The sequence below is a fragment of the Sardina pilchardus genome, chromosome 12 (assembly GCF_963854185.1).
Source record: "Sardina pilchardus chromosome 12, fSarPil1.1, whole genome shotgun sequence".
NCBI classification, from domain to species: Eukaryota; Metazoa; Chordata; class Actinopteri; order Clupeiformes; family Clupeidae; genus Sardina; species Sardina pilchardus.
In genome coordinates, this window is record NC_085005.1 from 7,469,138 (window position 1) to 7,492,007 (window position 22,870).

At 47.6% G+C, this 22,870-nt stretch overlaps 1 protein-coding gene across 4 annotated transcripts in view; it reads left to right on the forward strand.

The window, feature by feature from the left end:
- ptprk (protein tyrosine phosphatase receptor type K) overlaps nt 1–22,870 on the forward strand; it is a 131,920-nt gene that overhangs the window by 88,698 nt on the left and 20,352 nt on the right. For all 4 annotated transcript variants that reach the window (XM_062550102.1, XM_062550103.1, XM_062550104.1 and 1 more), the window contains exons 8-14: nt 1,970–2,272; nt 5,745–5,854; nt 6,848–7,046; nt 8,808–8,913; nt 11,717–11,990; nt 12,234–12,270; nt 18,171–18,306. In XM_062550102.1, coding sequence (XP_062406086.1) covers nt 1,970–2,272; nt 5,745–5,854; nt 6,848–7,046; nt 8,808–8,913; nt 11,717–11,990; nt 12,234–12,270; nt 18,171–18,306 — 1,165 coding nt within the window. The remainder of the gene's footprint in view (nt 1–1,969; nt 2,273–5,744; nt 5,855–6,847; nt 7,047–8,807; nt 8,914–11,716; nt 11,991–12,233; nt 12,271–18,170; nt 18,307–22,870) is intronic.

The following is a 22,870-nucleotide window of genomic DNA, read 5'->3' on the forward strand; positions in this document are numbered from 1 at the left end:
GCCCGACGTAGTCCAGCCAAGGCATTTGCCCATTTGCTCTTATAATGAGAGCAGTGCATTGGGGGCATGTAAGCGCCCACACCGGTACGGCAATAAGGTCTCAGCATTGGCCTGTGGTTGAGACCCCTGCGCGTTGGGCCGGGAACCCCCGACTGTCCTGCCGGCTATCCATCAGCGCACTACAAAATGTAATGGGCTTTTAGCACATGCTTTGGTGACATTCCAATCTCACTCTGGTTTAATGATTTGCCCCTTCGGAATACACCCAACAAGACATTTTCCCCACACTTTAAAGGGCAAATATTCTAGTTTATGTGAAAGCCCTGACACTCTCGAGTCTTGCTCCATTTCTTTTTTTTTTGCTGCCAGAAAAAAAAAGAAGCATTCGGCTATATCTCTCTTAAATATCTAAGCCCCATTACCCTCTAGTGCCAAGATAGATGGCATTTAAATGTTAAGGTGTTATGAGAAGAGGCCCGATCCGCACGGCAGGTATTCAGTTTGATGTCAGTGAAAGCCTGCTCATCCGGCTGGAGAATCCCATCTCTGTGTACAGGTCCCCTATCAAGGCAACGCAATGACGCCTGCTGTTTCTCGGAGGTTCGTCCCACTTCTGCCTCTGTTCAGAGGCAGTATTGGAGCTAGCGTCTACATCCTTAAGAGTTATCTGGTTATCTGTTTAGCCCCCCCCCCCAAGAATCAAAAACTTTTCCCCCCCTTAAAGACTTTCTCGAAACTGCTTGCATCAGCACATTCACAATATTCTGTGAAACGCATTAGCGACATTATGACATTAGCAACTCCTCACATGACAGACGCGATGCTAATTGGAATAAGTCGGCGTAAAGTGTTCGTATGGAGCATCCACGACACCTATCAATTGATCCAATTCCCTGTAGACCAGCAGTTCTAGACTATATCCTCCTCACCCCCCATTTTGCGCATGGAGACAAAAGACACTATTTGCATTATTGCTCCAATTGGGCAGGTAAATTGCAGTATTAGAGTAATTAGTAGCCGCCATGCCATGAGCTGTTGATGGATTGCAGGTGGGATTTTATTGACTTTCTCCCTGGGTGATGTATTGGCTAATTTGGAGCCTCTTAAAATGCCTCAGCCAGTGTCCCCCTGGTCAGCCACTGGCATCTGTGTGCAGATTCTTCTCTCCTTCTGCATTTACGGCACACACACACACACACACACACACACACTCTTTCCCTCAAACTCACCCCCACCCCCAACCCCCTCAACTGCCACTGACATTGAATCTTGTTAATGGGCTCATTATTTGACTGCAGATTTCTTTGAGCCCCTGTGGGATTGGGAGTGTGGGTTGGGGTTGAGGGGGGGGTGAGGGGGAAAATAAAAACGACAAGGCTGTGTTTTCCACCACGGGGCTGCTGCTGCTGCTGCTGCTGTATAGAGGAACGCCAGGTGACCGCTCCCTCTCTATGACAGTCAGGGCGGCCAGACGGAACAGATGGGTTAATAAATGTTAATATGCATTTGCACGGGCCTGTTACTCACTCCTGTGAATAGCCAATATCTATTTAATGAGTTGTTTGCCGTTTTGTTCCTTTCACCCTTTTTTTACTGGAGAAAAATGCACTCCCCAAAGTGTTTTTTTTTTGTTTGTTTGTTTGTTTAATATAGCAAACCATAGGGGGCGCTGTGGCGCAACTGGCTACAGCGCCCATACCATATTTGGGTTTGTGTAACCACAGGGACCCAGGTTCGAGTCTGGCTTGTGTCATTTCCTTCCCAATCCCACCACATCTCTCTCTCTCCCACTTGCTTCCTGTTACTATCTCCACTCCCCTGTCAAATTAAATAAAAAAGACGACAAAAATATATTTAAAAATGAAGAAAATCACAAAAGTGTCCTTAGGTGGCGCTATCTACCACCTTCATCATTTGGGCACAAGGCACAGTAATAACCCCCGAATGCATCTGTGTTTTGCGCACACAGAGCCAATGCGGACGCCCAAGAGCTTGAAGATCGCCGAGATCCAGGCCCGGTTCATTGCGGTGGACTGGGAGTCGCTGGGCTACAACATCACCCGCTGCCACACCTTCAACGTGACCATCTGCTACCACTACTACAACACCCACAACCAGACCAAGGCCGAGTGCCTGGACATGGACCCCAAGGCGCCGCGCCACGTGGTGGGCAACCTGCCGCCCAACACCAACGTCAGCCTCAAGATGATCCTCACCAACCCAGAGGGGCGCAAGGAGAGCGAAGAGACCATCATACAGACCGAAGAGGATGGTATGGACTATAGACACACACAGACACAGACACAGACACAGACACAGACACAGACACAGACACAGACACTACTTAGTCAAGCATTTGTATATTCACAAACACATGTATTCAGACAGTATATATTGCACGCTTCTGTTTGGCGGTTCAGACCACACCACTACCTCAACCTATCAGATGAGCCAGGAACATATAGTATATGGCTTTAAGGCAACATACGTTTACAAGATTCAGTGTTGACAGTACAAAGGCATGTTGTGCAGTATTTTCTATATATTGTTTGCTCAGAGGAAAGCTGAAGTAGTTCATTTGAAAACAATCTTCAACTAACCCCCCACCCCCGCTCTCCAAACACACACACACACGCGCACACACACACACAGGTTTGTTCCTACATTTTCTTTCCTAGATGGAGATGTGGATCCACATGTTTTCAATCAAACACCTTTGCTCGGCCCACCTTACCACCTGGGTGATTGAATTGCGGTCCACTTGTATTTCCTCTGAATTACAGTGCTGCTCACGCGCGGCCAAATGAAAACCTTTAACACACACAAACGTAAAGACACACACACAGATATAACCCCATCTACACACACACACACACACACGCGTAGGCACAGCCAAGCTCCCAGGTGGGGTACAGTAAATCAAGTGTTCCGAAGCAGGTCACGTCGCCACCTGGCTGGCTCTGCCTTTAATGGTCCCTGGCTGGAGAGCGCGGCGTCCAGCAGCTCTGATAACAGGGGCGAGCGCACCAGAATCCCTAACACGGCACCAACAGCCTGAGGACCGCACACATGCACACTCTTACTTTCTTCCTCTCCTCCTCACTCAGTCACTCACTCTTCCTCTCTCCCTCTCACTCATTCACTCACTCTTCCTCTCACTCATTCCCTCACTCTTCCTCTCCTCCTCACTCATTCACTCACTCTTCCGCTCTCTCTCTCCCTCATTCACTCACTCTTCAGCTCTCTCTCTCTCTCACTCACTCACTCACTCACACTCTCTCTTTCCCTCTCTGTCTCTCTTTCTTTCTCATTCACTCACTCACACTGTCCCTCCCTCCCTCTTTCTCTCTCTCTACCTCTCTCATTCTGTCACTCACTCTCTGACTCATTTACTCATTCACTCACTCACTCTCCCTCTCTCACGCCCTCTCTCACTCCCTCTCTCTCATCCTTCCTCTCACTCTCATTCACTCACTCACTCTCTCTGACTTATTTTCTCATCCACTCACTCTCTCTCCCTTCTCCCTCTTCTCTCCCTCTCTGTCTCTCTCTTCTCTCTCTCTCTCTCTCTCTCTCTCTCTCTCTCTCTCTCTCTCTCTCTCTCTCTCTCTCTCTCTCTCTCACACACACACATACACACACACACACACACACACACACACTCTCTCTCCCTCTCTCCCTCCCTCATGCAGATGATTGTTGGGAGGGGGGGGGGGGGGGCTGCCTTCATGCCTTATTTGGCTGATCCCTTGAAGTAGGCCGAGGCCTGTTTAGGGTTCCGTGTGTGCAGGCCTGCACTACCTGAGAGATAAACACCCAGGAGTGGCTGAGCCAGGAGCCAGGCTCTGGCCAGAATTCATAAGGAAAAAAATCAATCCACTCCACCACACACACACACACGCACACACACGCACACACACACACACACACACACACACACTTTTCTCAATCCAGAGCTATTTCTGTGATTGCTTTTCATTTAGTCATGTCAGGGCCAGTCAAGGCTGTTTCCTGGAATAAGAAAGCGCACCATCAACATCAAAGCCCTGCAACACACATCAGCTTGAGGAAGAAATAGAGCTTTCTCCGTGGCTAATTGTTACCTTTTACAGAAATTAAGACATGTTCTTTTTTTTTACACTTAAGTCAGAGTGAAATTAAGTGTTGCCTACAATGCATAACCACATTGTAGATGTGTGTTTGTGTCTGTGTGCGTGTGTGTGTGTGTGTGTGTGTGTGTGCACCGGGAAGAGAGAGATGTCTCAGTGGCACATATTTGATGAATAGGGGCTTGTCTGGAGGGTGTGAAGCCGGCACAGCCTCTGTAAACAGAGTGGCCTCAGTGAGCGCTGAGACAGCACACTACTCACACACATACAAATGCGAGTGTATACACACACACACACACACACACACACTCACACACAGGCTTTTTCTTTCTTGTTCTTTCTCCACATACACATCATATGTGTCTCATTTTTGCTTTTACACATATAAACACTCATACACCTAAGATTTCTCGGAGTTCCTCTGTTCCAGTCTTTCATGCACAGCAGAGGGGTAGACTGTACCCTATTGACACACACAAGCGCGTTTGCATATGACACGCGCACGCACACACACACACACACACACACACACACACACACACACACACACACACACACACACACACACTTCTCTCTTTCTCAGTTTCAGTCTGACACCAAGTGAAGGAGAGCCCTAGACCCAACTGGCCCACTCACATACATACACATGCGCGCACACACATACACACACATTCTCTCTCTGATCTGAGAGACAGCCGATTCTTTCGGAGCCACCCCCCTTGGGCTCCCATTCACTGACTCGAGTGACATGTGCGCCATCACATGACCCCCCCTCCCATGCACCTCACGCCCCGTCTACTGTGAGGGAGCAAGACAGCGAGCGAGCGCATTAGACATCTCTGGATCCTGTTAGAGCAGGTCTCAAACTCCCCATGCCCCCCTACCCCCTCCCCCCAAAAAAATACACAAACCTTTCCCTGCTTTTCGCCAGAAAATCTTTTCTTTTTCCGCCCTTTCATGTCAAAGTGAGTGCTTCAAAGGGCCAGTAGCGCTCTGTTGGCTTAGAAGACAACACGGAGTCGGTTTGTGCCAAGCTGGGTAATTGCGAGTGTCAGTTTCAGCATTTGATTGAATAATAAGCCTGATGATATCTATTAGCATATTTACACAAATAAAAAAACCACATCAGTCACATAAAAGTCTCTTTTTTCCCCGTAAGAGATAAACAGCTAGCAGACAGGCTAAACCAGAGCTGTTGTTGTTTGTTTGTGTGTTTATTTATTTCTTGAATGGCGTCGCTTGGCAATAAAGCAAATCCCAAATCAGGGAGACAAAGCAGACAGACCCATCAGTACAAACACCAAAGAAATGTAGATAGAAGGAGATGATGGGAATAACACTATTGGCTTCAGCAACCAGTAAAAACTCGTATCAAAAACAAGCATAGCCTCCTTCAATCATGATGATGCTTTCTTCTCTTGTTTGTTGCCCAGTCGTGGGCATGGTAATGCGTTTGCTGTAAATGAAACCCATCACCAAGGTGTAATAGCCAAGAGAGACTCATAAGTGGTTTTCATCAGAGATGCCATATTAATCATGCTCCCCTTGCAATTGCGTGACAACTCCTTCTCTTTTTCTCTTCCTTTCTTTCTCTCTCTCTCTCTCTCTCTCTCTCCCCCTCCTCACCTAATGCAGTGCCTGGCCCCGTGCCCATTCTGTCCATGACGGCCAAACCGTCCGAAGATCGCATCTCCCTGAACTGGACGGAGCCGCTGGAACCCAACGGAATCATCACTCAGTATGAGGTAATGAGAGAGACAGAGAGACAGAGAGACAGAGAGAGACAGAGAGAGATAGAGATAGAGAGAGAGAGAGAGAGAGAGAGAGAGAGAGAGAGAGAGAGAGGGAGTGGGAGTGGGGGAAAAAGAGGGGGCTTGTGGTTTGTGGTTTAGGGAGAGAGAAGTGGGAGGACAGTCTGTCTGGGTCTGGTGTTGCTGCTCCCCACATGTGGTTTGTGTATCTGTGTCAGTCTTGAGTTTTGTGTTTTCCGACGGTTCTCCAACTCTCCGAGGTCCATAAGCTCAATGTCCAGAGATCAGCAGAAGACGATGCACCGGGCCTGGCCGGTCCGGCCGTCATGACACACGGAGAGTGGCCCTAAGCACCGCACTGTACTCGGCGTGGTGATATATGCTCCAGGTTAAATGCAGAGCCACGGTATTGATTGAGAAATGCAGGACTTTATTTGACTTAAGAGCATTAAGAGAGGGAGCAGCGGTCGTAAAAGACTCTGAACTTTCACTGCGGAGAAAATGTTCTTTCCATACTGTCCATCTGCGAGGATGGGAACTCTGCCCAAAGTCCAGGAAAAAAGGGGGGGGGTGGGGGTGTGTGTGGGGGGGGGGGGGGGTGTAAGCTGACACTCGCTCCTCTCTATTGCAGCAAAAAAGGCCCCTCTGAAGGCTTCTCTTTCTCCAAACTTCAATATATTCAATTTCATGGATATTAATTGCTCTAAAATCCACTAATAAAACAAAGCATTAATTTGGATTTACATCCAAATTAGTGTGTTATTTCATCCAGTAATACCCCCAGACAGACGTCGCTTTACACCACATTAACGCAATTAATCCTTTTCAGTCCTAGCCGCGGAGTCGTGGTTATTGTTGCGGCTTGTTCGGGAATATTCATGTTCGCACTGGGCGACGGTGATTTCCAGTGGCTGAGTCGGTGGCTAATTGGGACCAGACGGTGCGTTTGAACTCACCCCCTGCTTTTTTTCCCGCTTGCGTTCCCAGATCAGCTGCAGCAGCGTGCGCTCGTTCGACACGTCGGTGCTGATGCGGCCGCCGCTGATCGTGGCGCTGCCCTGGAACACCACCAGGCACGACTTCTCGCAGCTCCACCCGGGCACCACCTACCAGTTCATCATCCGCGCCAGCACCGTCAAGGGCTTCGGACCGCCCACCACCCTCAACGTCACCACCAACATCTCAGGTACGGATTCAGACGTGTCTCCAGGTCCCAATCACACATTTTACTCAGGCAAACAATAAGTAGCAGTAGCAGTAGGAGTCATTTTTCCAGGCCCTCACACACTTATGAGAGACTTCTATCCATGGATACATACAAGCAAGTGCACAAATGTTGGTACCTACAGAAGTAGAGAGATACTGTAAGTATATAGCCCTAGACGCATACAAGCATAATACACACACATGATCACGCATACAAGCATAATATACACACATGATCACACACACACACACACACACACACCACGCACGCACGCACGCACGCACGCACGCACGCACGCACGCACGCACGCACGCACGCACACAATATCTGACAAGACTGTCAGCAACCTCTCAAGCTTGAAGTCGGATAGGTGCAACAGAGCCAACCAGCATACAGCAGCTGCATTCACATACAGATGTGGTGATTAAGAGGAGGAAGTAGACAGCAAACCCAATGACCGCATTTGCCAAACAAAAAAAAAAACAGACCAAAAAGAAACCTGGGGAGGGCTAAAACGAAATGAAAATAATGCATTCAATAGCCTCTGCGATGGACTCGACTCACACTCTCACCCAAACATGATGAAGTGTTGTCATCTCCTGCAATTAAAGCCCAGTGGATGAAGTGGAGTGGAGGTGTGGAGGGTAGGTGGGGTGGGGTGGGGGGACTTTATGAATGGATGGTAAAAATGGTTCGCTCCTAACAGATGCTAATGCCGGCGAGTGTCCCGCGCTTGGCTATTGTGCGCGGCCGTTAATGGCCCCTTTGTGCGCAGCTCGCCGCTCCGCACACATCTGCAGACCATCGCTCAGTCCCACGCGCCAGCTGCTTTTTAGAGCGGGCATCGGTGGCACTGGGTAACTGTTTGTGTTGCAGTCATGTCCAAATGACACACAAACACAACACACACGCACACACACACAAACACACACAAACACACACACACACACTCACTCACTCACTCTCCCATCTTGGCAGCACTCATCGAGTCCCTGCCACTGCGGCGGATGTATTTGGGATCTGTTGAAAAGCGTCAGCCGAGGACCTCATTAGGTGATAATGCCAAGCACAGCGCAGGGCCGGCATTCAAGGGAATCAAATTAGGCAGGTGAATGGAGATAAAAGCTTCTTGACATATTCCTCCGCGGCTAATGGACGACAGTGGCTTCTGCCGTGGAAGAGTGGGGGACCTGAGTGCTTTCTATTTGTGAGCGCATGCTTTCGGTCTTGAAGAGATGTAAGTATTGTAATTGAAGCATAATCAGGGAAAATCATACTTCATAGCCCCCTTTTCCCGGGGAAAAAAAAGAAAAAGACGAGCTGGGTCACCCTTAACCGGGAGAAAATTGTGCAAAAGTACTTCAGAAGCCTTGTTGTAAATACGAAGAAGCATTCAGCAACCACAGATGTAGAATGAGGTCAAACCCCAAATGGAACTTTCTTTCAAGGATGTTGTGAACAAGGCTGTGTTGACATGAATTGTTCTTTAATGGCGGTTCCTCGGCCTAGTCGGGTCTGATGAATGTTCCGCTCGTGTTCCGTCCACACATCTGCTGCAGGAGAGGCTGCTTTTGATGAAATCCAGCACATCATAAATGCAGATGAATAAACTGGAGCTTTAAACTGGAGGAACTTGTCAGTTAAGATAAAAGTGTCTCATAAATGCATTCAAAGTCATGAGTGTCTCTCTCTCTCTGTGTCTCTCTCTCTCTCTCTCTCTCTCTCTCTCTCCTTCTGCAGCTCCTACTCTGCAGGAGTACGACAGTACCGAGGCCTCCCTGAATGAGACGGCCACCACCATCACCGTCCTCCTCAAGCCTGCCCAGGCCAAGGGCGCTCCTATCAGGTTTGTGATCCCACACCCGCTTCTTCTATCTGGTCAATCTTAGATTCCCATTAAAAACAGCAACCCCCCCCCCCCCCTCCCCCGCCAAGTCTATTCTCTCTACCTCAGCTCTATGACACTTCATCTAGATGGGATCCATTAGAGGGGGTTGGTTTTCGTGGACATGATCCTGCTTCACAATCCCCTGGCGGGAATTAACCCCGTCTCACAGTGGGGGGTTTGTTGTTGGCCTCCCGCAAGTGAAGCACGTTTCAGTCCCCACTGTATGTTCCCACGCCGTGATGTTTGAGGTCCTAGAGAAATTAGGACACTGGTCGAGGTCTTGTGGTTGACCCCCCCTCCATGTCACCTCAGCTCTTTCCGGTGCCTTCCACGAGCAAGCGCTGTCTGTCTGGCCACCTGCTCCCTCGCTCCCTCGCCGGCTCGGTCCCAGAGCCCCCCTCGCCAATAGCCGCCTGGCGCATCCGAGGAGCCCTCTGCAGGGGACCTGTGTGGACCATCAGCGGCTGCGATCTCCGTCTGATTGGTCCATTGTCACCCTGCGCCCTGTTCATTTCCGCCTGCCAGTCGAGCGCAGGGCGAGGGATACTGTGTGTGTGTGTGTGTGTGTGTGTGTGTGTGTGTGTGTGTGTGTGTGTGTGTGTGTGTGTGTGTGTGTGTGTGTGTGTGTGTGTGTGTGTGTGTGTGTGTGTGTGTGTGTGTGTGTGTGTGTGTGTGTGTGTGTGTGTGTGTGTGTGTGTGTGTGTGTTCGTCATAAAGTTGGATTTGAAGATAACTCGGGGCTCTCCGGCTCAGTAAATCAGCCATTATGCGGCCCAGCTTGCGCACCGCACTGGTTGGAAATTGGAAAGGCTGCGATGTTTGGCGGCGGGGGATGAGGGACAAACAGTGCTGCATACAAACCACCCAATAACTTTTTTCCTTTTGCTTTTTTTTTATCCCCTGTCCTTACATTGAGCAAAGACTTTCCCTTATGTTGTTTTTGGGGTTGTTGCTGTTATTGTTGTTTGTGTCAACTCAAGGGCTTATTTGTTTGTGTGGTTTTGGATTGTTTGTTTACATTGCATTGTCTAATCATTTAATCAGATATCTTTTCATAAGGCCAGCACTATAGATGTCAGCGTGGGTGAGAATTTACTCTAGCCAGGATTAGCAAGTGTGTGTGTGTGTGTGTGTGTGTATGTGTGTGTGTGTGTCTGCAGATTAAAAGATTTGCATGCATCAACAATGTTAAGACGGGTACAGTTTTTAATACTGAGACAATGATGCCGTATTGGACAGATTGCGCAGCGCTAACAGTATGCGTACGTATCTGAATATAGCCTTCGGAATGAAAGCAGGCCGTCTAACTTTGATGGCTTCTGGCACGGAGCGTCGTTTCCCTGGCACGACTACTGATGGTGTCTGATGGATAATCACAGGACAGGTTGGGGTCCCCGCAATTTGGGGCGAGTTAGTTAAGATGCCGCTAGAGCGAGCGAGCTATAATGCGCCTCTGGCCATCTGCTCAGGTAATTTGTAACAGTTTGTCATTGACAAGCGCTACACGATGGAGAGGGAGGAGAGGGATGGAGAGAGGAAGAGAAAAAGAGGGAGGGAGGGAGGGGGAGAGGGAAAGCTTTGGAGGAAGAGGAAAGAAATGAGCGGAAAAAACGGTCCAGACGCTTGCTCGATCTCAGTGGACAAGGGCAGGTTCCCGAGTCCAGCTGCGGTGTCATTATGGACAGACGCTCATGTTTCGGCTCCGTGGCCGTTCAAGTCCAAATAGAGGTCGCGGGAAGGTCACGGAGGTAAAGGCCAGGGCTACATCTGGAGTGGCCCATTGTTAGCGCTAAAGGATCGGGAGAGCCAGGCGCAGGGAAGAGAGGGGCTTCAAGTGAAGGGACAGTGCGCACTGTGCAGTGTTCCGGAGGAAACCCCTGAGCCATGGAGGAATCCGTAATCACAGAGCCCTCACTTCTCCCAGCTCCCTGGGCGTGTGACGGGATTTCTTCCACTGCGTTGGCCTCCTTAGTGGCCCCACAACCCTCCCCACACACACACGCACACACACACACACACACACCACACAGTTGTCGCTTTATCGTCGACGGTGCGGTTTATTTGATAGCTTAGCGGCCTCTGCTCTCAGCCCCCGCTAAAAAAAAACCCTAGAGGAGGCGGCCTTGGAGAGAAGGAACAAGGTGGAAGGAGGAAGTCAAAAAGGGGACACTCTGAAATGGGCGCGCAAAAAAAGTCCCCGCCATGTTTTGCGGTTCTTAAATAGAAATGAAGTGCATCATGTCTGGTTCGGCTCCAGTTGGACGCTCATCGGCTCTCTCGTCTAAGTGCCTCTCTCACGCCGCTCAGTCAGAAATAATGACCGCTTATTAAGGGCCTCGTCGCTCTGGAGCAGGGCTGCAGATTAGACATCAGAGCGAAGAAATTGGCTTTTTTTCCCATGTATGTCTGCGTGTTTGAGAGAGAGAGAGAGAGAGAGAGAGAGAAACCTGGGCCGCCTTAGTTGGCAAGGGTTGCCAAGCAGTAGGGGTGCACTCCAAGAATGCGAGCTTATTTGGCAAAGCTCGACCGTGCTCCGTCAGGTGAAAGATTGCTTTTTACGATCACGCCGCTCCGGTGTTTATGGGTCGGTTGTGTGTGTGTGTGTGTGTGTGTGTGTGTGAGAGAGAGAGAGAGAGTCTGTGTGTTTACATGCGCACACACGTCTTGTGTATACACAGAGAAGGGTGGGTGAATGAATGTTGGGTGACACAGTCTTGGGCGATAGCATTTATCCTCTTTTGATTTTTTGCCTTCTCCACAGTGCTTATCAGATCGTGGTGGAGGAGCTCAACCCTCACCGTTCGCGGCGCGAGGCCAGCTCCACCAACTGCTACCAGATCCCCGTGTCCTACCAGAGCGCGTCCAGCGGAGGACTGCCGTACTACTTTGCCGCCGAGCTGCCCCCCACCAAGCTGGTGGAGCCCATGGGCTTCACGGTGGGGGACAACAAGACCTACCGCGGCTTCTGGAACCCTCCGCTGGCGCCCAGGAAGAACTACAACATCTACTTCCAGGCCGTCAGCAGCGTGGAGAAGGTAGGAAACGGCTTAAGGCTCCACCCGGCCTCAGCTCTGGCCTCAGCCAAAGCGCTCCGATGCGTTTTTGGGAGTAGAGTTAGAGGCTGTAGACACGCAAGCCCTTTGCACGCTATGTGTTATAACAGTCTTAATGAATTACATTTGTTTTTGGTTTTGTTTGGTTGGTTGTTTTTTTTTTGTTTATTTGATTGTTTGTTGCTGTGCTGCCATGCTAATCTGTTTGTGTCTGTTCCTCCGCAGGAAACCAAAACTCAGTGTCTGCGATTGGCAACGAAAGGTGAGAAAGTGCTGTGTTTATTTATGAATTGCTGTATTGTTTGTTTGTCAGTTTTGTTTGTCTGATGGTTAGACTAAAGAAAGAAGAAGAGAGAGGGAAAAAAAGCAACGAGCAGATTTTCCCACGCCGGCACACCTGACTTAATGACACCTGCCAACACAGACATGCACGTCCCCCCCGCAGTGACTTACACTAGTTTGAATATTGCCTCTATTTCTGTCTTGCTCTCTCGCTCTCTCTCTCTCTGTATGTCTCGTTCACTCCTACTCTGTCCCCTGATGGAGCCCTCTTTAATGCCCATGCCTCTTAATTTCCTGTCACTCAGCCAAAAGAGCGCTGGTGTAGGCGGATTCGGGGCTTCGGCGGAATTAGCGAAAGCTTATTTGTGATATTTGCGCTTGTAAAGCACCTTGTTCTGCCGAACAGCTTGGGTCTATGGAAATGAGGGGACAGGACGCGGAGAGCCAAGCCAGTTGTGGGGATTTTCAGAAAGAGAGCTTTACGCTCGGGAGGCCTAAAGCCACGCTGGTAGCTTTTTAACTGATTAAGAAGGAGTGGTCAGCCAACTCCCACAGTGCTGGGTTACCCATGCCATGACACAAAGAGAGAGAGAGAGAGAGGGAGAGAGAGAGAGAGAGAGAGAGAGAATGCAGGGCAGGGATTGGTTAGATGAGTTTCACTGCGTGGTAATAGTCTTACGCAATCCAGCAGCAAGTTCTTTGAAGTGAAAGTGTGACACCATACATTATTCCGCCATGTTGAATCATTTTCATCAATCATCTTTTTTTATTTTTCCATTTACCTACTGTGTTTTATGTGTTTTATAGGCAGTATTTTACATATTTGAAGTGCTCTACGTATTCATTACATAAAGCACACCAGCCTGTAAAAACTAGTACTGGCAGTGATGAGGAATTCATGTTATTTCCTTATAATCCTCACTTAGCAATCAAAACATGTTTTGCCAAGTTGTTATCCTCAGTGACCGATTTAATCTGCACTCAGTGAGGTATGATATCAATATGATATGCATGTACACAGTCTACTCTTTTTATTTTAATGGTCGTCCGTGTGAGCCAACACACATAACAATAGTGGCCTTATGGCCGGCTTAATCTGCAGACGACGGTCTCTTCACTTTCTGCTCCGCCTTAGTCTTAATGGCCCGGCCGGCTGTTATCACAACCTGCATTTGTTCCAGTCTCATATGTGCTGTTTTTGTTTTGCTTAATTGCTCATTTAACCCCACCCTCATCCCATTAATGGTGTCAGTCTATAATACTGTCTTTGGGATGGGGCGAAATAATGGCAGAATCCTTTTAATTCTCTATTATCTGATCGATGCACTTAACGTGTGCAGTTGTGCAACAAAAAGCTTAGAAAGTGGCAGGGGCCTGTGGTGGGATTATCAGACAGGGAAAGTGCTATACAACCCTTCTGTAATCCCTAGACAGATGGGGAGGGGCATAAACATCGAAGACCCCTTTTTTTCAGACAAGTGTTGCTATTTTGCCCTCAAAGATTTTCACTTCGAGGCTGATGGTAGCTCTTTGAAAGGCCCTGGTCTCAGCAAAACACTCTGCACAAACAGGATATGGTCACAGCAAATATGAACACAGTTAATCCATCCATAATCCAAATGCAGTTATATGTGTTTGCATGTTATATGTGTATGTTTGTAAACATACATACGGTATGTATAATTGAGTTTATTTCAATCTGTATGGCTTTTTCAGATTAGTTTTAGCTTTAACTAATGTCTAAAAGCCACTCTAAAGAGTCAAAGTCCTAAACAACTTTAAAAGAATACAGTCAGACTCTGTTTTTGATTTTGGATCTGAGGATGTTTGCTTTTTTTTTCAAATCCGGCTCCAGCTTTTCAGGGCTCAGACTCTCTCCCTGTACAGAGCTTGTGTAATGCTGTGTAACTTGGCCGCACACTGATCTATTATACAAGAAATCAATTTTATGGTCAGAATAGCAAACCAACTCAAGCCCTAGATGTGACACGTGTCTGGCCCAAACCGAGACTCATGTCTCATTATGGCTTCAATCTCATACAACATGCATGTTGCGTACATAAATCGTCTGTCTCATAAAAAAAAGGTAAGTGAATCTCGACCGCACCTTCGACCTACAGGGCCTACCGTTTGAGTGATGTGATTGGCCCTCTCGCTGTTTCCTCCATCTTTCCTGTGGCGACCAACTGCCAGCACCCGCGCTAATCAGACAAGAGAGACAAATTTGTTTCTGCTGTTTTTTTGTCATCAATTTGTTTCCATTTTGAGTGCAGCTCGATGGGAAGCAGACGTCCCTTGAAAAACAAAAAAGATGACATAGGCGCAGTCCAAGGAGAATTTGATATGATCTGTGTCACATTCACTTAGGGCCAAGCCAAACAGATTTTCATTTAAAGCAGGGAATTTTTGATCTCCAAAATGGACGTAATCCAATTTCATTTGAATTCCTTCCAGTCTCCTCTTTATGTCTCATGAGAGCTGACAGAAACATAAGTATTCGCACAAGCGAACGGTGGATTATGTCTTGAGTAATACCTCAGAAAAGAAAAAAATGTTCGAAACAAGGCTGGGCCTTTCCCAAATTGATTAATAACCTTTTTAACTGGGGTGTCAGAACCCATTGTGTGAGAGACCCCAAGGCTTGGAGGTTGTAGGGGGGTTTGGGTCGGCGGCGCGCTGCCGTTCTGACGAGCCCATTGTCCTGCCGCTGTAGCTGCCGCTGCAGCTCAGCTGTTGCTCTTGTACCAAACGCAGAGTAAATCAGTGTCTGCTGCCTCGCCTCAGCAATAAATTATGCTTGCCTTTGCTCTGAGAGATAACGGAGAGAGAGAGAGAGAGAGAGAGAGCGGAGAAGAAGATGGATAGATTGGTGACCGACTCTGGGCTTTTTTTCATCTGTTATCTATTCTCTCTCTCTATCTCTCTCTTTCTCTCTCTCTTATTCTCTCTCTCCCTCTCCCCCCTCATGAACCCGCACTTCTTTTTAGTTTTATCCCTTTTTAGTTTCTTCTTTTCTACACTTTCTGTCTGGCTGTCTTGCACTCTCATCTTTTTTGCTCCCTCGTTCCCCCCCTTTTCTCTCTCTCTTCCTTCCTTCTCTCTCTCTCTCTCTCTCTCTCTCTCTCTCTCTCTCTCTCTCATTATCTCTCTTTTCCTTCTCTGTGTCTCTCCCTCCCACACGCTGTCTTCAAATTTTCCTATAAAAAATGTTCAGCTTGCCTACACCTAGCCTCAGTGGATGCCCTCACTGGAAAAAATCTGCCCACGTTCTACCTGGCCTGCATGCAGGAAGCAAATCACTTTATGATTGAGTGCCTTAAAGGGTGGCTGGACCTGGCTACATCAAAGTCCAGGTGCAGGTGGTTGGGTTGGGTTGGGTGGGGTGTGTGTGTGGGGGGGTCTGGTTGAGATGGCAATGGTGAAATTGTGTGCGGTTAACAAGGAAAGTGTGCTTGCCTAGGATGTCATGCACACATTGTGTGAAATTGTGTGTGGGCGGTAAGGCTTATATCCAATCCTGGGGAGAATTTCAGCCGAGTAACCCCAAGCGTTTCTATATTTTTGGTTTTTAAAAAAATAGCTCAATAGATATAATATATGCAGTTCTCCCATAGGAAGTTTGTCTACACCTGACATTATTAGCAGCACATTTCCTTTAGGCCTTTCTTTATAGCATTTACAGACAGTCACTAGTGAGCAACAGAAACACCGTTTGTAATATGTTGGTTTATAATGTCTAAACTAGGACAGAAAAGTGCTGATTTCAGTCTGAGGTCATCTTAGAATTTGCTAATAAATTGTTATTATATATGGTGTTAGTGTACTTTTTCGTAATGCATCTAGTTTTATTGATTGATGACTGCGTTGTCGGCATTCAGCGCACACAGTTTTGTCTTATTATGGGAATTGTTATTAGTTGGAAATCGGTTACGCATGGCTGGCGTCCGTCTGCCTTTTCCAAGATAAATAATAATCGACACCAGGGCCCTGACCTGGTTTCTCCTTTGTTCCGACATGAATTTTGAGCACGTTCCGGCCCGACTCGCGAGGGAAGCGTTGTTCGACCCTTTGTCTCCACCTTCACCATTCTGGTCACAGCTGAGCTGGCCAGGAGAATGAAGTAAATTAGCTCTAGGAGAAGATGTGGGGTTGCAGGAGAACATGGAAGACTGACCCTAATACGTACAATAATCTGGAGAGCCTTTTAGTGAGGAGAAAGAGGAGGAGGAGGAAGAGGAGGAGAAGGAGGAGGAGAAGGAGGAGGAGGAGGAAGAGGAGGAGGAGGAGAGGGAGTACATTAAGAGGTCAGCACAAATGCAGTCTGCTCTCGCCCTTGTGCCCCCAGGGTGTGTGTGTGTGTGTGTGTGTGTGTGTGTGTGTGTGGTTTATGGGGTTGGATGAAGAGAGGAGTTGGCTGGCCGCTCTCAAGTCACAGTTGGCGCGTAGTTGCTGCTGTTGTTGTTTTTTCCTCTCCAACCCCCTCTCTCCTGTCATCACTGCACTGTGAGGGGAAAAGTAGGCTATTTTACAGAGAGGAGTAAGGGGGGGGGGGGGTCGGAAGATGGCATGAGGAAAAGGGACTGGGGCACAGTGGGGAGGGTGCCGGTGGGGGGTGGGAGTGTCAGCCTTGTGTCCGATGGCCCACAGAGGCCTCTGCTATGACCACAGGGTGGCCATTCCAGGATTATAAACGTCCATGTGATTGTCGATGCAGGCCTTTTTACTGGCCACAGAGAGCAAGCAACTCATACAGCAAATCCTCCATTTCAGCATATCGGTCCGTGGACTGTATGTGAGGCCCCGGTAATGGTTGGCTTTTTTTTTATGAGATAAGAGCATTTGGGATCTTATCCAGGAACAATGTGAGCCTTAATGTGACCTCCACTACCTGCACCAATTCCAGTAACTACTACAGTAGGTCAGGAACATATAGAAAATATGAAGGCATTATTATTATTATTATGAGCATGTTTATGGTAGTATAGATATTGGATAATCTATATGATATGTGTATGCTGAGCCATTTTTTAATGTAATGGCTTTTTCCTAAGGAAAAATAGATGCGTACTTTGGCTTTCCCAGAGGGCTTTGTGTTAAGAAATGGGACCTACTTTGTAATCGGTGGCCCTGGCTTTGCAATCTTGTGCTCTTTAAGCTGCATACCATCAATGTCCCTGAGAGTGCAACAGCACTCTTGTGTAATATGTCTGAGATGGTTTAGCCTGTTTGTCACCCCATGTCCGTGTGTGTGTGTGTGTCCGTGTGTGTGTTTGTTTGTTTGTTTGTTTTATTTATTATTTTATTTTTTTGCTGTTGCTGTAATGCATTTCCTTCTGCATGGAGGAGCGTGTGTGAATTCAGTGGAATATTCACAGCGGTTCATGTTGTGGTCGACAAGGCGTTGTGAACAGTGGAGTGTTGAGGACACTTGAATGTTCTATGCATAAAAGCACTGCTTTCTTTCCCCCCCCTCACGGTCAGGCCTCTCTTGCCGTGTAAAGTTGAACCAAAGTTCAACCAAAGTGAGGTTATGTTTTTTAACATTTGAATGTTGCGTAATTGGAAGTGCCTGGTCACACCAGGGTGAAATGACACAACACTGTAATGTGTCCTTTATAAGGTCTTCTACAGTAAGTGTGACTGCTGTAGGTCAACTGTCAGTAGATACAGCAGTTCAAATAAAACATGGCCAGCGCGGAAATGCCACCGGTTCAATTCTCAAGTTTAACCATCGGGAACAAAGAGTCATTTTCCAACTTTCTTTTGCTGTTCTGAAAATAAAAAGAAGAAGAAAAAAAAAACGGTGCTAAGTATTTTTAACCATTTAAAAGTGTAAAATGTTTGAAGAGTCATCTTTTTTTCTCGACGTTTGTCCATCAGGAGCCACGGAGGAGCCAGAGGTGATCCCCGACCCGGCCAAGCAGACGGACCGGGTGGTGAAGATCGCTGGCATCAGTGCCGGGGTGCTGGTCTTCATCCTGCTGGTCCTGGTGGCCATCCTGCTGGTCAAGAAGAGGTAAGGGTCAGCACTGGTCCTTGGTGTCGCTGGCACGCGGTGACCGATTGGAGTTTTTGTGCCGTAGTTGACCGTGATTGTGTTGGTGATTGTTGTTGTTGTGGTTGATGTTGTTGTTGTTGTTGTGGTTGTTGGTGGTGGTGTTGTTGCTGTTGTTGCTCTTTCACCACCCACTGCAGGCATACAGGCATTCCACACATACCCATGCGCATCCTCCTCACCATCCCTCCATCAAGGCTAGGGACTAGCAGGGGTGCTCAGAGGGGGGAGAGGAGGCCTGCTGGAGGAGGAGGAGGAAGAGGAGGAGGAGGAGAAGGAGGAGGAGGAGGAGGGGGTGGAAGAGCTCTCCAGGCTGGCTGTCTTGACTACACTGGTGCTTGCAGTAGACAGGTTGAAATGGGGATGATGGCTGGATGGAGAAGCCAACAAATATGCACCTACCACACACACACACACACACACACACACACACACACACACACACACACACACACTCCCTATGCGCAATACTCAATCAATCATACTTTGAACACTGCATTGACACACACACTCAAACACACACACACACACACACACACACACACACACACACACACACAGGTCAAGGGCACAGAGATGGAAGACTTGGAGGCGAGCATCTTACCTGCATCTCACAGCTCTCAGAAGAATCCCTCTATTCTTCCCTCTCTGACACATCATCACCACCACCTCCACCTCCACCTCCACCTCCTCCTCTTTCTCTAACTTAGTTCAGCCTCTCCATCAAACCCTCTGGTCATAGCTCTGTGTCCATGGAGACCTATGGAGAATGTGAGGAAGGCAAAACCTTCAGGCAGAAAGCTGTTATACCTGTTCAGTAATGTCCCATGTCATGTAATGTAGTGGTTTATTCTGTATTAAGTTTTTTTGTATTATTATTATTGTTCTTATTAGAATGTGTAAATATTTCCCAAGCACCGTTTTTATATGTAGAATGAGGTGAAGTTTTAATTTTTGAGGTTCAAAGTGTCAAGAAGAGTAATGTAGCAGTTGTGTCCAATGTAGTTAGTGTAGATGTTTTCATTCAAATCATCCGTTCACAAGCTTAAACATGTTTTGATTTCAGTTGGCTTTGGTTTGGATTTTAGGAGGTTGAAAAGACCACGTAAACGTCTCTAAATTTCAGTGGTTTACGAAATGAGTTGCAGTTGTTAAGTTGCCTCTCCTGCCCACCGATTTGGTTGTGAGTGGAATCTTCGTCTCATTCCTCCATTTCACCATAGCGTCCCTCCAGAACACAGCACACACTCGCAGCCATTCTCTAAAACACAGAAAAACAAATCATGTCCATCGCTGCAGCGGCTCGTTTGATCTAGTCATTTGCCTGAGAAGATTATAATCTGCCTGCATCTCTATGCTCCTCTCTCAGTTGCCACAGCGGCATGAAAGTCAGATCATAGAATCACAAGTGTGTGTGTGTGTGTGTGTGTGTGTGTGTGTGTGTGTGTGTGTGTTTATATGTTCATTGGCCAAGTTCTGGGCTCATGTAAACATGTCCATATTTGTGTGTGCGTGAGCGAGAGAAGAGCCAGTTATCCGCGGCAACACCGTGTAAGGATCAAAGAGCAGGTCGAGCCGGTAGCGTGGAAACTAAACGTTGGCCCCGCTGTAATTACTCTGTGAGCCGTGCCTATTGATCCCTCTTCCCGTTTGCTCCGCTCCGATGTGGCGTTCCCGTAATGAACATGGAGAAAAGGTGAGCTGTTTTCCAACCTGATGAATGTTTTGGGAGCGCCGACGCGGTCTGAGCATTTTCTCCGGGGAGGAATTGAAATTGCACTGGAGGAGGAAGAAATCAATTGCTACCGCCCAAACATCCCCCCACCCCTCCAATACCAATGCCTTTAGAGCCCATAGGTTCACATTCAGATTGTTTTTTTCTTGTCTGTTTGGTTGTTGGATTTGCTTGAACAACTGAAGTGTCTATGTAAATAAATAAATAAGACACAGGTCCGGTGGCACACTCTTTGCTCAAGTAATGGCTCCATCCAGTGGCCAAGAGCTGTAATTGCAATGTAGACTTTTCAGCACCGTCTGGCTGGAGAAAATCTATATAGTGTCTTACTGTAAGTCTCCTGGATACCAATGATATTCAACACCCCAAAGTGAGCTGGGACGTAATTACCGCCAACGACTATGATCTCATCGTCTCATCTGCAGTCGAGTTTTCACTCGCGCGTCTCCACGCCCCGGCGACAACGAAAGCAAAAGCCGCTATTTCATCATTCCGTTGTTTGTTTGAGAAGCGTGGCGCTCACAGCGCTGGGTGCTCTATCTGATTAAGTGGCTCAGCATTAGTGGAGGTTGCATTAGGGCCCATTTGTGAGTGTGCTTGCTTTGTGTGGGTTCCAGCCCCCCACTGCCCCCCCCTCTTCCCCGAACTCCCCACCTCGTGCCCCCCCCCCACCCCCCCACCCCTGTCTTGTCGGCGGCGTCTATGAAAACAGAGGGGCGAGTCAGACTGCCACGGGGACTGGCGGTGAGGAAGCGTCCCAAATGAATGTTAATGGCCAGCGCAGGCCTTGTGCCGCGCACAATGTTCTGCCAATTAGGGGATCATTTAAAAAGCCGCTCCGCTCGTTTGGAGCCAACTGCTCGCTCGCTGGCTCGTCTTTTTCACTCACTCACTTGTTCTCTCTCTCTCTCTTTCTCTTTCTCTCTCCCTCTCTCCTTCTCTCTGTTCATCTCTCTCATAACACATCACGTTGTCTCTTCCTCTGTCTGTCTTTCTCTTTCTCTTTCTCTCTTTCACTCTCTCTCTGTTCACTTCAGTCTCATAATGTGTCACATTGTCTCTTCCTCTCTTTCTCTCTCTCTCTCTTGCTCTCTTGTTTCTTTCTCAGACCCCCCCTACCCTTAGTCTTCGCAGTGTCTTCACTGTCACCTCTTTGCTTTGCTCTCTCTCTCTCTTTCTCTCTGTTGTTCTTTTTTCTCTTTTCTCATCACTCTTCTCCAGACGTCCTCTCTCCCTCTCTCTCTCTCTAGTGTGGGCTCCCCGTGTGCAGTGTTATGGCGTCGTTAGGATTATGTGTGCGGTGGGAGCGCTTTGGAGCTTCACCCATATGTCTTGCTGATCACTTCTTTGCTCAAACGCATCATGTCTGAGCCACTCCGTCAAGGCCACACGGCAGCGCTCGGCTGCCGTCAGAGTGAGCTTGCACCAGGAGAAATGCACGAGCCCCTTTTTTACACGTGGCTCCTGAAAAGTGATGTGACGCTAGTGTGTGTTTTAAGTGATGGCCGTTGAGAAAGAGAACCGGGCGTTGCTTACAGTGCTGGTGAGAGTGTCATGGCGTCATGTGCTCTTTTAGTTTTTAGTTCTTGTTTTAGATTTTTTTTATTATTATTTTTCTGGATAGTCTCCCGGTTTGTAATTTCAGACGGGGAGAAAGGGTGTCATTTTGAGCCGCAGGGGACATTTGAGCTCTAATGAGGCGTAATCCACTAATCCTGTTGGAATGGATTAGAACAACTGATGGTTATTGAATTCTCAATACCATTAATGTGTGTGTGTGTGTGTGTGTGTGTGTGTGTGTGTGTGTGTGTGTGAGAGAGAGAGAGATGTGTGTGTCTGTTTGCTGGGGTAGGAAGAGGGGGACGTGAAATGTAGTTAAGTTGAGCTTAATACTCAAGTCAGCAGGTGAACCCAGGGGCTTTGCTTCAGTGCACTTCATTGTGGAACAATGGTTGGCCTAATATGTGTCTTAGGTGTAATGGGCTCGGTAAAAGGGGCAATATATAGATTGCATGTTTTCTTTTCTTTTTTTTTGGAAGGAAATAAGACTTTATTCTGGAGCCTTGCAAGGTTCTGCTTTTAAATTGGTTTCTGACAGCTTAGTGAAATGCCCTCATTATGTTTCGCTGTGTGAAATGTGTGATTCCTTTTAGCAGAAATCTTTAAAGCCATTTGCCATATTTCCCTCTGCCTTAAATCAATACATGTTTAAGATCAGGATGATAGCATTTGGGCAACATCTGAGAGCGGTGGGAAATGTGGACACATTTTCATTTGCTTGTGTTGTGTTCTATATTTCTATGTTCTGTTGAATATGCATACACACCCTGCCATTGTTAAAGTGGGTGGATTGTAAAACATGTGAAAAGAAATGTGCTGACAATGAGGCTTGTTCCACCGGGATGACCTAAGGTGACATCTCCTGTTTGAGATTGTACAAATATTCTGAACAAAAACCAGATACTGCATCTTTAAAATGGTGGTTTATGACATTGCTTGTTTTGCAGGTAGTAGATGTCTTATGATTTGATTTGCAACATCTTTTGTTTCAGCTATGTTGATACATACTCCACTTTCTGATATAGTTTATACGTTCATCTTGCACACATATTATGTTCTCTTCACACAACACGTCACTGGTTTGAGCTCTATAAGATGCAATAGGCAGTGCATGAAGACATGATCAGCCACAATTCCTAATCAACTGACAGATGCATGCATTAATTATTTCATTTTATTTAGCATCATTTTCGCAAAAGAGGATCTCCAAAAGAAACTGCATGCTGAACA